This window comes from Ananas comosus, linkage group 17, assembly GCF_001540865.1.
Source record: "Ananas comosus cultivar F153 linkage group 17, ASM154086v1, whole genome shotgun sequence".
Classification (NCBI taxonomy): Eukaryota; Viridiplantae; Streptophyta; class Magnoliopsida; order Poales; family Bromeliaceae; genus Ananas; species Ananas comosus.
Window position 1 is genome coordinate 10,191,967 of NC_033637.1, and position 16,220 is coordinate 10,208,186.

General features: G+C 38.1%; 1 protein-coding gene and 1 long non-coding RNA gene across 15 annotated transcripts in view; both read left to right on the top strand.

The window, feature by feature from the left end:
* LOC109723517 overlaps positions 1–10,664 on the top strand; it is a 29,330-nt gene extending 18,666 nt beyond the window's left edge. For 10 of the 14 annotated variants that reach the window (XM_020251911.1, XM_020251910.1, XM_020251915.1 and 7 more), the window contains 11 exons: positions 41–109; positions 185–268; positions 4,483–4,560; positions 4,659–4,754; positions 4,836–4,919; positions 5,016–5,114; positions 5,929–6,015; positions 6,096–6,152; positions 6,231–6,287; positions 6,371–6,436; positions 10,057–10,664. In XM_020251911.1, the coding sequence (XP_020107500.1) occupies positions 41–109; positions 185–268; positions 4,483–4,560; positions 4,659–4,754; positions 4,836–4,919; positions 5,016–5,114; positions 5,929–6,015; positions 6,096–6,152; positions 6,231–6,287; positions 6,371–6,436; positions 10,057–10,098 (819 nt within the window). In that variant the 3' untranslated portion in view covers positions 10,099–10,664. Of the gene's footprint in view, positions 1–40; positions 110–184; positions 269–4,482; positions 4,561–4,658; positions 4,755–4,835; positions 4,920–5,015; positions 5,115–5,817; positions 6,069–6,095; positions 6,153–6,230; positions 6,288–6,370; positions 6,437–10,056 lie in introns of those variants that run through there. The other 4 variants (XM_020251909.1, XM_020251918.1, XR_002219697.1 and 1 more) reach the window with 4 other exon arrangements.
* Positions 12,799–15,804, top strand: LOC109722940. The gene is made up of 2 exons (XR_002219573.1): positions 12,799–13,037; positions 15,605–15,804. It is a non-coding gene; the product is annotated as an uncharacterized LOC109722940 (long non-coding RNA).

The following is a 16,220-nucleotide window of genomic DNA, read 5'->3' on the forward strand; positions in this document are numbered from 1 at the left end:
TTGTTTTATCCTTGGTTCTAAAAAACAATCCATTTTGTAGGGTTACAGGGATGATTTATTAAAAATCATCAAACGAATGGCTGGAGCTATGCGACAAAGAGTGAAACAGGTATTTTAACTGTTGGCTTTCGCATACTGCTGTATTATCTTCATGGCATAATAGTGTAATCTTTATGTTGCTCAGACACATGAAGAATTTAGCAGACTACTGCCTCCCTATGGTGATTTCACTAACAATTTGCTCAACAAATGCAAGGAGACTTCTCCGGTATGTTGTGTTATGATGCCTAATGTGAATTTCTATTTCTAAAATATGGAGCGCGTTTTCCCCAATTAGTGTAAATCATGATTTCTTTGACTTGCCACTCTCTCTCTCTCTCTCTCTCGCATGCGCACACCACCAACCCCACCCCTCCCTTCCCCCCACGGGGGCAATCAGTCAAACCAAAAACAACCATCCCAAAAAACAAAAAAGAAAAAAAATTCTCTGTCGAATAACACTGTTATTGGTCTCCTTTTAGTTTAATGTGTAGACCCCTGGACTCTCCTAAAGTGCACTTAATCCTCCAATTTGTCCGTATTCGATCTTCTATTGAACTTTACCTTTATTCATTTTCCTTCCTTGATTCTAATTTGAGAGCATTGAATACATCTTTTATTTTTGGCCATTGCATGTAGGCCTAGGTACTGTGCTGCTATTAAACCAACCAACAAACCAAATGTCAGTCCAGAGCAGTGCACTTAAACCCATTCACCACCACCGCATTTGCACCACTTTGTGATGATTGCTGATGACGAGCATCAATGACATAATCTACATTTATTTGCTTCTACATTTGTAAGAACCGAAATAATAGCTTAATCTCTCTGTTCAGTCACAACAAGTTTTAAATTTCTCCTAATATGGAAAAATAGCTATATCTTGCCTACCTGAACAGTGGTTCGAGAGTGTAACCAAGCCTGTAGAGGACCTAGAGGGCTAAGTAGGTTGACTCTTTCATGCTATTGTGGTTCTTGCTCAAGGTTGATAACTGCTACGCTTGTATTTTTTTGTTTATATGCTTTATCTCAGAGATTTCAAGCTGACATGTTGTATTTCGATGTTCATCTACATAAACTGGCTCTTTCTGTACATTCTGTACTTTGGCCAGAGAAGAGCCGTTTTGCGGTCTTAGTTTGGTGTTTTCTGATTTTACGTGCTTGTATCTTTCCAAAATATTTTAAGCAGTAGCGCAATAGTGTTTCAGCTTGTATATTCTTTTTGTTGGTGCTGTAAGTTTTTATTGTCGTCAAAATGTTCTTTACCTTTGTTTCAAAAAATAGCATTCATACAGTAGTCACGTGCAGAAGTTGATTTTAATAATTTGTTGTGGTACTACTGGTAATCTTCTATCTTGTATCCTACTACAGAAGTCACGCCCCCGCCCCGAGACCGCTACCAATTTGGTCCGGTCCTGGCGCGGCGGACGGACGCCGAACGGACAGTACCTCCCCTGTCCGCTCAAGGCTAAACAACCTGATCAAGTACAATTAAGCGCCCAGGGAATGCTTAAATAATATACATGATCAATATGATGCACACAAGTGTAATACGACTAAGAGCAAGAACCACAAGTAAATGTACAAGTGTATAAAGAGAGATAGTTTAACTATTACAACCATTCAATAGTTACATCATTTGGTTAATTACATTTTCATCTTTCAAAATGTAAATACATGTTTTTCCCAAAATACGTCATAGCTTTCCATGTCTATCCAAAATACACATCATCTAGTACACGAGGGTACTCTATATGCAAAAAAAGAAAGCTACTAACTACTCACTTAGGGCGCTATGCCCTTGCCGCGATCCTCGCTCGGCTCGCCTCTGTGTACCTATACCCCAAACCCACACGGGGTGAGAACTATATAAATATAGTTCCCAGTGGGTTCGGCCGCCGACTCCGTCGATTTTTCCACTAGGTTTAAGCTGGCACAGATAGAGAGATAGATATATATAGTAATGAACTGCAACTACTCTATCATGCCACCAATGATAACGATGCATGCAACAACTACTATCATGCTAGTATCATGTCATGAGTATAGAAAAGTACATAGCAATGCAATCTACAACATACACTATGTCTACTCAAAGTAATAATACAAGTCTACTATGCATTTCATGTTTATTACCCAATCTACTCGGCTAACCCGTAGGTTCCCTCGACTCACTCTCAATCTCATAGGTGAGGAGAAGCTGCACTCGCACACCGAGACCGTCTGCGGGACAACTACGTCTGCCCCTAGTGAAGTACTCCGAAGACTCGTGCTTCGGTGGAGCGACCACCGACAAGCGAAAACAGACTAGTGAGTATGATCCAATCCTCTCAAGAGGATACCCTGTCTACTAGGGTCAATGTGCCTCTGCTGCACAATCATGATATATAATCAATGTTGGGACTTCTATTATCCCTAGGTTCATGTCACGTTTACTACACTAGATTCGATGCCACTCGTTCAGTCATTGTAGTAAATGTCTCAATTATTCTACATGCCACTCGTTCATGTCATAGTGCTTCTACCACACTAGTTCAATGCCATTTTTCTAGGCTATCATATGTCCAAGTTCGGCTCTTTATGCCGCTATAGGATTCTATGTCACAAGACCCAATCCTCATGCTATCCTAGTCCACGTGTTAAGCTCACCTCGCTACACTACCAAGAAAGCATGCAAGGAAATGGAAATGTACAACTACTATTCCTATAGTGCGATATGATCAATCATATATATATATAACTTAGACATAAAAGGAAACCCGGTTGCTTCGGGATGACACCCCCTACCTCTTGAGGGTATGGAGGCTCTAGAAATGCCCTCCAACGAACGTTACGGCGAGGCTTTAGCCTTCTTGGTCCAAATGAAGCTCGGTCGGTCTTGTTTTGCCAAAAGCTTTTCACCCGCTTGACGAATGCAAAATCCGACTTCGCCCCCGCATTTAGGCACGTACCAATTAGGTTTCCAAGACCTCAAGTGAGATCAATCTCATACTTTACCAAAAATCCTATTTTGGAGCCCTAGGGTTCACATCTTACCATTTGCATTTTGGAACCCTAACTTTAGTTTTAATCCACCAACAATGGTGCTAGGGGTCTATTTGACCCCATCCAAAGAGCTAAAACCCAAAAATCCTAAATTTCACATCTAGGGTTAGAAGCCTACCTCTTGTTGTAGCTTCAAAGAGAGAAGAGAGGAAGAGGGAGAGGTCCAAAGCTTCCTCTAGCTTGATCTCCTTCTTCTTCTCCTTCCTTTTCTTCCTTTTCTTCCTTCTCTTTTCTTCTTCTTCTGTTTTGTTCTTTCTCTTCTAGAGAGAGAGAGGAAGAGAAAAGAGTGTGAGGGAGAGTGAAATGAGGGTTGGAGAGAGAGGGGGGGCCTACATACTCTAATGTAACAATATCCAAACAAATCCCTCAACTTTCATCTCTGTGCACTGCCCTTACTGGGCATTTTTCGCCCAGAGGGACCGGTCTCCCCGACCTGGGACCGGTCCCCGAGCGCTTCAGCTCGGGTCACTCGTTCGGGAATCGGTTGGGCCTTCCTGAGAAACCGGTCTCGGGAGACCGGTCCTTGACTGAGAGACCGGTTCCCGAGAGCAGGATTTTCGGGACTTAGCCAAATTTTGGCTTTTCTCGCTGGGGTCACGTTCGGGGACCAGTCTTCCCCTGCCAGGGACCGGTTGCCTCAAGGATCCCCGCAACCACCAGCCGATGGAACCGGTCCCTCCCTGTCAGGGACCGGTCCCTGAGAGCAATTTTGCTCCAGTGCAGGTTTTGCACTATTTGCCCTCGTGGACTCGTTTTCAATGCACTTTTGGTGATTTTAACATCTTTGGCTTTTCCAAAGCTCACCAACACGACCCTTGGTCGATTCTGAATGAAGTCCAACTCTCGTACTTCGAGAATTCACTTCCTTACAACAAAAGTACGGTCTCTCTCTATGTGCGCGCGCGCGTGCGCACGTGGTTGTGGATGTGTGGGCTGTATGTGTGCTGGGGTGCTTGCAGGTGCATGTGCATGGATGCTGCATGTGTGCCTTTGTGTGCCTATTATCATGCTTTGGAAATCGCCTTCTCCAATGTTAATGATTTAAAATGTGAAGTGGTTTATTTACATGCATATGGGCATGACTATTGCTAGGAGGCAAGTACTTTGTCATGCATAACAGCACATCTTCACTTTAGACCAATGCATTCAATCTTAGCGTACTTTATTTTCTTTTCATTTCCATAAAATATTGTCTTAACTGTTGCAAGCATGTGTAGTTATGCTTTTGTTGAGGCTTTCATCTTGATAGGATAGAAAACTAGATTCTCACCCATATTCCCTCATAACGCATAACAAATATTACAAACTCCTTGGTGTTTAGTTGCTTGCCTGTACTATCTTATGCAGCAAATAATTGTGCTGACAATATCTCATTGCTGTATGATTTTATTGCGCTAGGGTTACCAGCATGTAGCAAAGCAGGTGGCTTTGCATGGTGAATTTGACTCGCATTTAGATTCATGTGAGTCAATACAGGTAAATGACCAGCTTGAGTACTCTCGTAGTCTTTATTTCACCAAATATTTTAGAGGCACCTGTCTATAGTCATTAAAAAGTGAATTATGATATTGCAGCATGATAGTTCTATTAATGAACTTCTTGAAGATGAGACGGTGGTGACGAGACAGTTTTCATTGCTAGAAAAGGAACTTGTTAAGGAATCCTTGAATGCAAGTACTTTACTGAAGACGCTTTGATGTTTATTTCCATTGTTTCGAAGATTTTGTTATTTGATGTTTGACAAAATGCAGGCCAAAATTTACATGCTAAAGAAAGTAGAGGAAGTTGAATCATATTTTACATGCTTGGAAAGCCTAGTGAGACGAAGACTCGATGTATGAATGCAGTATCATACTTGTCTACTGTTGTATCCTTTTCAGACGGATTCTTCAATTGCAAGTTCTGATGTGTTTTCTTGTTACCTTCTGCAGGGGAGAGATGATTTTGATAAGTTAGTGCGTGAACTTGCAAAAGAGGGCCTTTTTGAGTTTTCTAATCTTCCCACTGATAAACCTCTTCGAAAAAATTGGGTATTAGTTTTATATTCTTACATAATCTTTCGTTGGTATATGAGCACATCATTTTGATATCGAATTGGCAAGCATTTTGATTAGGGATGCAAATGAGGCGGGTCTAGGGCGGGAGCCCTGCGCCGCTTCCCGCCCTGACTACTGACATCCCATCCTGCCCCCGGCCTCCCGCCCCGAATCCGTGACCGGTTAAAAATGTTATCCCATAATTCGCCTCGGCTCACAATCTATCTCCCGCCGGCGCCCCGAATCTGCCCCGCTAGCTAATACCTTTTTTTTACAAGTTATAATTATATTAATGTTTTATAAATATAGTAAGCAATTTTTTTAGTAGTAATGGATAATATTATCAAGCTATATATAATTAACAATATCAACTATGAAAATCAAAAATATCAATCACAATTCACAATAAAATTCAAGTTTCAAATATATGCATAGTAAAGAAAAAGAGTATTAAAAATTACATGGCCAACTTGAGAGATGAAATCACCAGCTTATTTATAGTTGATTTCTTTATAAATATATTAATCTTTAGAGATAGTTTTTTAAAATATAAACGGCTTTTCAGATGGATTTAGGGTGGGTTTGGAGCGGGTCAAGGTTTTTCCCGTTTTCTACCCCGAATCCGCCTCAGATCATAAAACTCACGTTACTTCCTGCCCTGAATTCATTTATTTCCTCCTGTTTATTGCTCTATTAGGGGCAGATCGAGCAGGGGCTCCACCAACCTGAAGTCGTTTGTATCCCTGATTTGGATTGTGATGACTTTTCAACAATTGGCCATAACATCTATCTTTTTTGTTTCTAGCAGAGCCCTGAATTTTACGAATTATTAGATAATGCAAGGCATTCAGCTTTCCCACATCTTCCGGACCATTATGTGATCAATGGACTTTTGGTACTTCTTTTTTGGAGTCTCTTTTCTGTTTTCCTCCTGGTGTGTATTATTATCATCTCCCTCCGTTACTTCATTTGCAGGACTATTCGTTCTTTTTTTCCTTAAATGACGAGCATCACGAGTCAGAAACTGTGGAGGTAATCTCTGTGAATATGGTTATTTGTTTTGTTTATCTGTTACTATATCTCAAGGTGCTAACTAATGTTTTTTGTCAGGATTGCTTGGCAAAAGTGGAGGAACGTTGTGACGGGAAGTGCTTTTTTCTAAGAAAGGTGCAAACTTTTTGGTCCATTTTACGGAGTTTTCTCATTTGCTATTCAAGCACGGCATGTTTTATTGTAGTAGTTTTGTGTAGGTACTTTGGAGGACCAAATATTATACGAATCCTATATACGAGCAATTTGGGGACGCACTAAAACTGGTAGGTACTTATGTTTTACATCAATAAAATTGCATGAGGTACACAACTCATTTCGAATATAAGATATGAGAACATAATTGCTCATGCAACCATGCTCGTCTTTGTATATATGAAATGATTGGTTGTTGACTGTGCCCATTTAAAATGATTTATGGATAAAGTTAGTTGGAACAAGTGTAGACAACATTCTTATACTTAGAACAAGTTCAATCAAGCTTATTAAACTCATGTAATTTTTTCATGTTTATAATTGAAATAAGGTCGATCGGTTGGATTTTATGGCATTTTGGAAAAGTTGGTTATAGTTCCGATTCAAGTCATGTTTATTGTGGTCCTTGACAAAAATGAAATGTGTTTAGTTGTTTAATGGTAAGATTTGGCAAATTCTAGTCGAACATTCTCTAGGAAATGATAATTAAATCATATGAAATATGAAATGCATATTAGGATCATTTGTGTTCCCCCTTTTATGTTTTCCCCAAAAGTTCTACATAGTTGAACGTGCCTTGACAATCAAACCTTTAGTTTTGCTATTCGGATTGTTTGCGAACTCCATATTTTTGAGCTCTGTCCGGCAATGAAAGACAAATCTTTTACAAAGAACATGAAACATTGATGTAAATGATGTTGAATGCACTCGAAAGGAAATATTATTGGAAGTAATTTTATGGTATTTATTGTTGGTATACATGTTAATTTGATTTAGTGCAATTGGGATGGTGATGTGCATCAGCTTTCTGTCATTGTCTTCTCCTCCTCTGCGCAGAAGTGTGGTCATGCAAGCTCCACCTAATCTTGGAGAAGCCTAACATCCTTGATGTGATGTCTATGATCTGTGTTGTGGGCAAGATCACCATCCCAACCAATATTGAAATCTTCCTTGTTAGCTGCCATTGTTTCTTTGTTGTCTTGATTGACATTATGGGCGTGTGGTTTGAGGGATTGGCATTCTGATTCTCATTCCAGGAGAATTAATCCCTCCGAAGTGATTCCCATTGTGCAAGTGGGACCCAACTTTTCATTTTGGCGGGATTGAGAAAAAAATTTTCCTACGATTAATTGAATTCAAAATAAATCTAAAAATAAATTTATTAGATTAAATCATAATTTCAAATTATAATTTGAAATAAGGAATTAAGTTTTAGTTATAATTTCTTAAATATGATTTCAGTTCAATATTTGAATTTAGGTGCTTTTAAATTTTGAACTTGAACTTAAAGTTGAATTGTGAATTTAAATTTAATTTGAAATTCAATTTGAACATGAGTTTGAACATGAATTTGAGTTGTGAATTCAATATCTTTTTGAAGTTTGAACTGAAATTTAAATCAAAATTTATATTAGAGTTTTTGATTCATGAATTAAAAATTTAATTTTAAATTTCAAGTTTCAATTTTATTTTGTTTTGAGTGTTGAATTCAATTTTTATAATTTGAATTATGAGTTCCATATTAAATATTTTTATGGGCAATTGAAATTTTCTCAAACAAACAATAGTGATGGGTTGATTCCGATTCTGAATCCTATTATAAACCGAAGAAATTAGGAGATTCCATCATTCCGTTTTTGAGATCATTCCGTTTTTGAGATTCCATTATTCCGTTTTTCTCGTTCATTTCGATTACTATTTACATTTTGATTCTGTTTTGAACCAGACATGCCCTAGGTCTCCATAACCCTAAACGTGTAGCATTTTTTATGCTATTGACATCTCCCTTCTTAGCTGATATCTAAGCCTCCCTTCTTAGCATTTTAATGTGTCCGAAGCTTTACGGGTGCCACTGCTTCCAATGTTGAGCTTATCTGCCACTCCGAAACTTCTTCGGACTTTATCCCCTGGCTCTAGTTGCCAAGCCCTTAACATGGTCCTAATGCCATATAAAATAACTTTGTAAAGCTGATTCGGCTCGTTGGTTTCAAATTGGTGCTATTTGTGGTATTAAACCATTCGTGTAGTTGGCAGAGTATCATTGGAGAGGATCTTTTCTTTTGTTGACACGTTGTGTGTTGTTGATCTTCTTAGATAGTGCTTGGTTGGTTGGATAGTACTGGGGATGGTGGTTTATTTCCCCACTCTTAGAGGCTGCTTTATTTCGAGGGGTAGTAATTCCAAGGGGCAGGCTGGAATCACTATTCCCATGGAAGCATTTTCTATTGCTAATCGCTAGTACACCCAACCAAGCATAAGTAACTTCTTAAAAATAGAATTCATGACATTTGCTTTTTTCTTTCTGGGAATTAGTTATTGTGGATATTGATTGTTTTTCTTAGGATATGTAGGACAAATTAGGAAAATCCTAACCTATCTTGCTAGTGATGAGCCCAAAATCAGTTCAAAACCAAATTTAGAATTTTCTCAAATTTTAAATTAGTTTTCAGATTTTTTTTAAAAAATAATTAAAAAAACAAAGATAAAATTGAAGAAAATAGCCAATAAATAGGATAAGTCAGAAATTTTAGAATTGTTTTTAGAGAATTGGAACAAAAAATTTAGAAGAAGAAAACGAAAGAAATAAAGGAGGAGATGAAGAGAAAGAGAAGATCGATACTCTATGCGCCCGGGAAAGAGAGAAGGGGAAGAAGATACTCTAACGCGGTCAAAACGCAAAACTCAAATTTTATTCCATCATAACTTGTCTCTAAAATCATAAGGCATAGGCTATATTTATAACCTTCAAAGCATAATCCTAATCTAATTCAAATTCCACAATGTTAGGGATCTTTTTTCAATTCGAATATATCTAAAAAAGCCTAAACTATATCCCTAGTTTTTAGAGATTTATTCTACCTGATAAATCCTAAACAATCTTTTAAAAACGATTAAAACAAATTAACAAGCAAAATAACTCTGAAAATTAGAAAAAATTAAAACATAAACGACTCAATCAACCCTAATGAAAAAATTGACTCAAATAAACAAAAGATGACTCGGCTGAACTCTCTTTAAATCTGGTTCTTCATCAGGACATACCATAGGATCAATTGGTTTGTTCTTTCTTGGAGTAATAGTGGATATTGTTTGCTTTTATTGGGATGTAATGTAGGGAATCGATTGATTTGGTTTGTTCTTTCTTGGAATTAGTTATTCTGGATATTGATTGCTTTTCTTAGGATATACCATAGGGATTCGATTGATTTGGTTTGTTCTCTCTTGGAATTATGTATGGTGGTTCTTATTTGCTTGATCTTTTAAATGGTGGTTCGTTTGTTTGAGAGCATAAGTCTCAATCATGCGAGTTTTACGCGTGCCCTGCTGTACATGAGTTTCTAATTTGGAAAATAGGGATCTGAAGCTTTATCTTACTAGATTTTTCAAGACATGTTCTGTTTTCTCTTTTGATTTGTAGTGTTGGTTACTGTGTTACATATTGTCTCGTTTAGCATATTATTATTATGGCCCGGAAGACGAAAATTATGACAAACTTTTTTTTGGCATTCATTAAAGAAAAGCAAAGAAGTTGCAATTTTCGATGATTCACAAGGACAACTAATTAATTTTTATATTGCAACTCCTTATATTTGTTTGTTATTTGCTTCGACTTTTTTGCAATTTAGTTATGCTTCCTCTCCGGGTTAGTTTGTGAATCGCGCTCACTTGGTTTTTGGTGTTGTTGTTGCAGATAGACTTGCCGCAAAAATTTGATTGTGGACTGTGTTGCTGATCTCTTGGAGCAAGATTTTTGTCACTTACTGTGTCAAGCTTATCTGTCACTCTGAGCCTCCTTTGGATTTTGGCCCCGCACTTTGGTTGCCAAGCCCTCAACATGGTCTTAATGCCATACAAAATAATTTGTAACTTTGTAAAAGCTGATTCATCTCGTTGGTTTCCGAATTAAATGCTATTTGTGGAATTAACCATTAGAGTAGATAGTAGAGTATCATTGAAGGGGATTCTTTCTTTTGCTGTTGGAGAGGATCCTCTCTCTTGTTGACATAGTTGTGTGTTGTCGATTCTCTTACGTAGTGCTTGGTTGGTTGGACAGTAATGGGGATGGTGGTAACGTCCCTACTATCCAACCTCATACTGAAGATTTTAATGCGCCTCCAACTGGAATTGGACCGTCCATGTATCCTTAGAGGCCCCTTTACTTGGAGGGGCAGTTATTCCATTTGGGTAGGGTGGAACTGCTCTCTTCGTGGCAGTATTTTTCTGTTTCTAATCACACGAGTACGCCAAACCAAACATAAGTAACTTACTCAAATAGAGTTCATGAGATTTGGTTTGTTCTTTCCTGGGAATTAGTTGTTGTGGGTGTTTATTGGTTTTTTGGTGATGCACCGTAGGGAATTGATTGATTTGGTTTGTTCCTTCTTGGAATTAGTCGTAGTGGTTTTCATTTGCTTGATCTTTTAACAATCATTCGTTTGTTTGAGAGCATCACTTTCAATCGTGTAAGTTTTATGAGTGCCGTGCTCTATATAAGTTTCTAATTGGAAGATAGGGATCTGAAGCTTATGTTACTAGATTTTTCTAGTCATGTTTCGTATTATCTTTCGGTTTGCGCTCTTGATATTTTATGTTACTTATTGTCTTCTTTAGCATAATTAATACTACTCTGGCATGAATAACGAAAATTAGAAGAATAATATCCTTTACATTCATAGAGAAAATTGTAAAAAAGTGCTATTTTCGATGATTCACACCATACTCATCAAAGGGCTTTGTGACTTCCAAATGACTTCCAACGGGTCGAGATGTTTGATAGCAGCACCCGTAATAATTGGCTGAGTGTCCTGTGTCTTCATCACCAATATGATCTCGTGCTCAACTATAGCATGTGTCGATAGTATGTCTGGCCGTGGAGGAGCTTAAGAAGAGGGCTGATATGTATGGAGAGATTGTAACTGTTGTCGGTGCCTACGATAAATAATAACAACTGGTCGAGGTGGATCCTCTTGTATTGGTGTTGGTACTGTGTTTGGATGATAAGGTGGCTCTTTTATTGGTGAATATGCCTTCGATGGATCATATAGTGATACATAGCCCAACGTCGATGGCCCACCATGTTTTACTGGCTGTGGAGGTACAGTGTGTGGAAGTGTATGTAGGGTCTTCAAAACTGTTTGCATTTGATCAACAACTTGTAATAGAGTTTCAAAAACTCCGCCATATGGAATATCTAGCAGAACATGTCTAACGTATAATATGATTTTTGCACGATATTGACCTGAAATAAAAGCACCATTAAGATTATACTAAACTTTTTTTATGTATAAAAATAAATATAAATGTAAAAAGATATTATATATTAAAGAGATATTATCAATTGTAGTTCTCACTTTCCAATCGGTGCATTTACGAACACTAGATGATAGATCTTCACTTTGATTATGAGATATAGTAAACTCGCAAAGATATTTAAGATTATTTATTCGCATTGGTCAAATTTTCATGTGACTAAATCATACAATCACTTATCGCTCGTTTTGACCAACCAATAGAGACGGATCCATCATAGTAGATGGCAATAATGCATTAACTGGCACACATGGGACTCCAAAGTGTATGTAACCTTACAAGACAAAATTATTAATTTCGCGCATCTAAGCTAATGGAGAAATTATGAAAAATATTTATAAAGATCATTACTCTATATCTTGATGTACGAACTCGTTCGCGATTTGACGTAATTTTTTTAATAATTGCTACTACGCATTTTTGTATAATTAAAGGTACTTGGATGGTTTTGTGTTGTCAACATATTTTTCTTCATGAATAATTATATACATCCATGGAACGGAAAAAAACACCAAATAGTATATTGTCACTTGATATGTAATGTACCGAAAAGTTGGGTTGCAATACTAACTTTGATATAGAGGATCAAACTGCTGCTTGAGCTGGTCATGTGTCATTTCCAAGTAATTTTGGAGATGTTGGGATGAATTCTGGAGAAAATTGAGTGTTTCGGCGCAAATTGGGCGCGAAATGAAATCTAAAGAGACTTTTCGGATTGTAACGCTAATTTTGATTAAATGAATCAAAGTGGCGCATGAGGATAAATTGTAGCATCTCCGAATTATTTTTGATGCTTGGGGATAGTTAATGGTACGTTTTAGAAGGGTTTTGAGGTGTTCGATGTGAATTTGTCACGCAAAAAGAAACTCGGAGTGAAGTTGTTGCCAGGTGTAGGATTTGCATTGGCCATCTTGATCAAATTGATCAAGATAATGCAAGAAAATGAAATTGATTTGTTCTCGGATTGAATTGAGAGCTTGTGGATGGTTGTTGGCATGTATTGGAAGTAATTAAAGGGATTCGAAACTGACTGGATGCGTGAAACGACTTTAAGAAAGGGTTGCTGCCAAGCTGCTGTCTTGATACCGGTACCAAAACAGGGTGGTACTGGTACCAGTACCCGAAGGCGGAAGTGTAAAAGCTGATTTCAGCTTTTGTGAGGGGCCAAGTTGCAATTGGGGCTGAGCTTATCTTAACCCTAGGTATATGTACGTGGTTCTCATGCAGTGAACCACCTCTCTCTCTCCTTCTTTTCCTTCTCTCTAGAAACCATACGAGATGGTTTTTGAAGGAAACTCATGAGAGATTTGGAGATTTGCTGCTGCGAGGAAGATCGCGAGCAGGGAAGCGTGGTGTACGCAGGTTATTTTCCTGCAGGCAATTAGCTCGACTCTTCTCTCCTTTTGTTTTATTCTTCTTTTCTCTCTACAAATCCTGTGGTGAGGGATTTGGAGGAGTTGAGACTTTTGGCTGTGAGGAAATTTAAGAGCAAGGGAATCTGGTGAAACCAGGAATTTGGAGATGAGGTTTGTTGTGCTCTTGGATAGGGTTTGAGGTAAATCCCGTGCTATCTCTTGGTTTTGAGACCTTTGGAATATTAAGGCTTGGAATTACTTGATATGTTCTTGATGTGAGAGGGCTTAAGAAGTAAGAATTTGTTGGGAAGTAACCTGTTGGAGGTAAACCTGAAGTAGTTGGTATATTTCTTTGATAAGGTTTGATTTAATTAACCTAAAAGATGGTTTAGCTTTAGTTCTTCGGTTACTATAGCTTGTTTTACCATAGAACCCTAGAAAAGCTATATGTATGGTGTATTGGCCTTGGCAGCTGGGAGTTGAAACCATCTAATATGCAGAATTTTGATTAGGGATTGATCTAAATCTTTTCAATTCCCTAGTGGAAGGTTTTTGGGTTGTTGAGATTTGAAATTCCTTATATGTTGTTGTAATAATTGTATAGTGACAGGTTGTGTAGAGGCTATGTAGGGCTAAAGTTATTATGCAGATTTTGGGTTAGGGCTGATATAAAATCCTCTAAACTAATTCGTTTAAGGTTCTTGAATTATTGGAGCTGAAATTATTATGTAAGTCTTATGCAACCTGTATAGTAGCAAGCAAGTTATATAAAGCTTTAACTTGAAATTACTAAATGTTTAGAGATTATGTTAGACTTGTGGATCTAATTGTACACATTTGTATTTAATTATGGATCTCTTTGTGTTAGAACACTAGTGATTTTATATTACTCGCTCTGATAGCCTTGTTAGGACTTGATCTTGCTTATTCCTATTAGTAGACACCTTGTGTGCATTGTGGTTGTTTGGTGTACACGACGGGTTTGTGCACGCATCGGACGGCTTCCGCTGGGCTGGGGCGTGACATGTATAGAGAGAAAGAGAGAGGACGGAGTTCATCTCTCTCACATTCTTCTTCCTCCTCTCCGACTCGGCGATCTTGCTGGAGATCGGACTCGGAAAGCTTAGAAGAGTGGTGGATCGAGCTCTCGGGCGTTTGGTGGCTCGAAACGCTTGTGGCTCGAAACACTTACGACTCGAGATTCGTTTTTAGGGTTTGAGTTAGGGTTTTGGATTTAGACCTTCTAAATGAATTTCTAGCAAACCCTATGCTAATCTAAGGTACAAATTATAGAAATTAGCAAATGGGTTGAGTTTCTCCTCTAGTTATGGAAAGACGCTAGGTTGAAAGAGGGTTTTCTTGGTTGAGGGTTCTAAAAATATTTTAGCCCTTTAGAACGCTAATTGAGGGTTAGAAAATCATGTAAGAGCACTTGATTTCAAAAGCAAAGATTATTTAGTGGTTCGAAAACGGTAATGAAGGGATCTCTTGTATAGGGCAAGAAAAGCTTGGGAGAAAGTTTGGAGATCCAAGTGGTTGGCCTAATTGCAAGTGTTTACAAGCAATTAGGAGGCTTGAAAGGTGGGTTGTGCTTCACTGAAGTGACTAGGTCGCTTCTATTCCAAATGAAGTATGGTTTTATTTATTGATTCATGTATGTAATGATAGATTAATTTGTTAAATAAGTAGACATAGATGGTATGCTCTACTTAGGGTATAAATTATTTATCATTGGACAAGAACATATGCATGTGGAACATATAGGATATATATGTATGCCTAGATGTGGTTAGTGAATATTGATCGATGAACTCTAAAAAAGATTAGAGAACTTGACAAGTGTATAATTAGGACTAGATGTCATGAATCCTAGGTATGGACAAGTAGGATAACGAGCGGCATGACTAGACATTGAACCTTATGTTATTGAACATAGGTTGGACATTGAATCTAGTGTTATTGAACATAGGTTGGATATTGAACCTAGCGTTATTGAACCTAGGTTATGAGGTATAGTAGTAGGATGACCACATGGACATGAGAACATAAACCTAGAGACGTTGACTTGGAAATGGATGGACGTGCACATCCAGTGATCTTGGTGACCTTGGAATTAGAGCTGGGGCGTGTACGACGATTTCGCTGTCAGATGGCTAAGCCAGATAAAGGATTACGCTGCCCGTTGATTTGAGCCATTGTTTGGCGTGTGCGATGATTTCGCCGTTAGGTGGCTAAGTCAAGTAAAGCGGTGAGCTGTGGATGATTGACTCAAGACCGAGTCAGCTGGTATAGCTTGGTAAGGTAAAAGAACCTTAGAATAGACTGTAAACGATATGGATTGTGAAATAGTAAGTAGAAACGGTAGATCTACTTGTATTGCATTTATGTCGCATTATCGTATATTGTGAGGCATAAGCATGTTAGTTGTTAGTTGCATAAATTATGATTATACATATATTTGTTGGACTAACCTCCTTATCTTGCCTTCTTTGGACCTGGTGGGTTGAGCTCTTCCCTTGGGTAGCCGTACCCACTGGGAACTATTTTTATAGTTCCCACTCTCATGATTTTCAGGTCCACACGTGAACAGCGCGACGACACGAGGAAAGGGAGTAGTTCGATAGATAGCGCCTTACCACATGAGACCAAAGATAGAAGTACTCCGAGTCAGCCTAGCTTAGAGGTGTAGAAATGAGAGAATGAAACAATTTGTACTAAAGATGGTTGTACTTGGAAGTTGAATGTAAACTTAATGTAAATATGATGTAAAATGAGCTGTATGCTTGTAATAGCTTGGCAGTTATGTTTTTGATACCTTCCTTATGCAATCGATGTATGAATTCTGTTTCTATTTGGAACCTTGTGAATTGTACTATTGCGATGCCTTGGATGTATAGAAAAAACTCTGTCCGTTTGGCAGTCTGTTAGCATGCCGAATATGACCAAAGTGGTGGGTCTCAAGGCGTTTCATAAATAAAGAAGTAAATATCAATTGCTACTATGTCTAATATTACTTGAATTATTTCTTTCAATCTATTATATCAACGGGTCAAAACTCTCCAGTCAGAGCATATGTGTGAAGTTGTCAATAGGTATGGAAAAAAGAATGCTTCAAAAGGATGGATTGCAGAAAGAATCTATAATTGGCTTAAAACTGAAGGTGATATCCTGTGATTGAACTGTCTAGAAG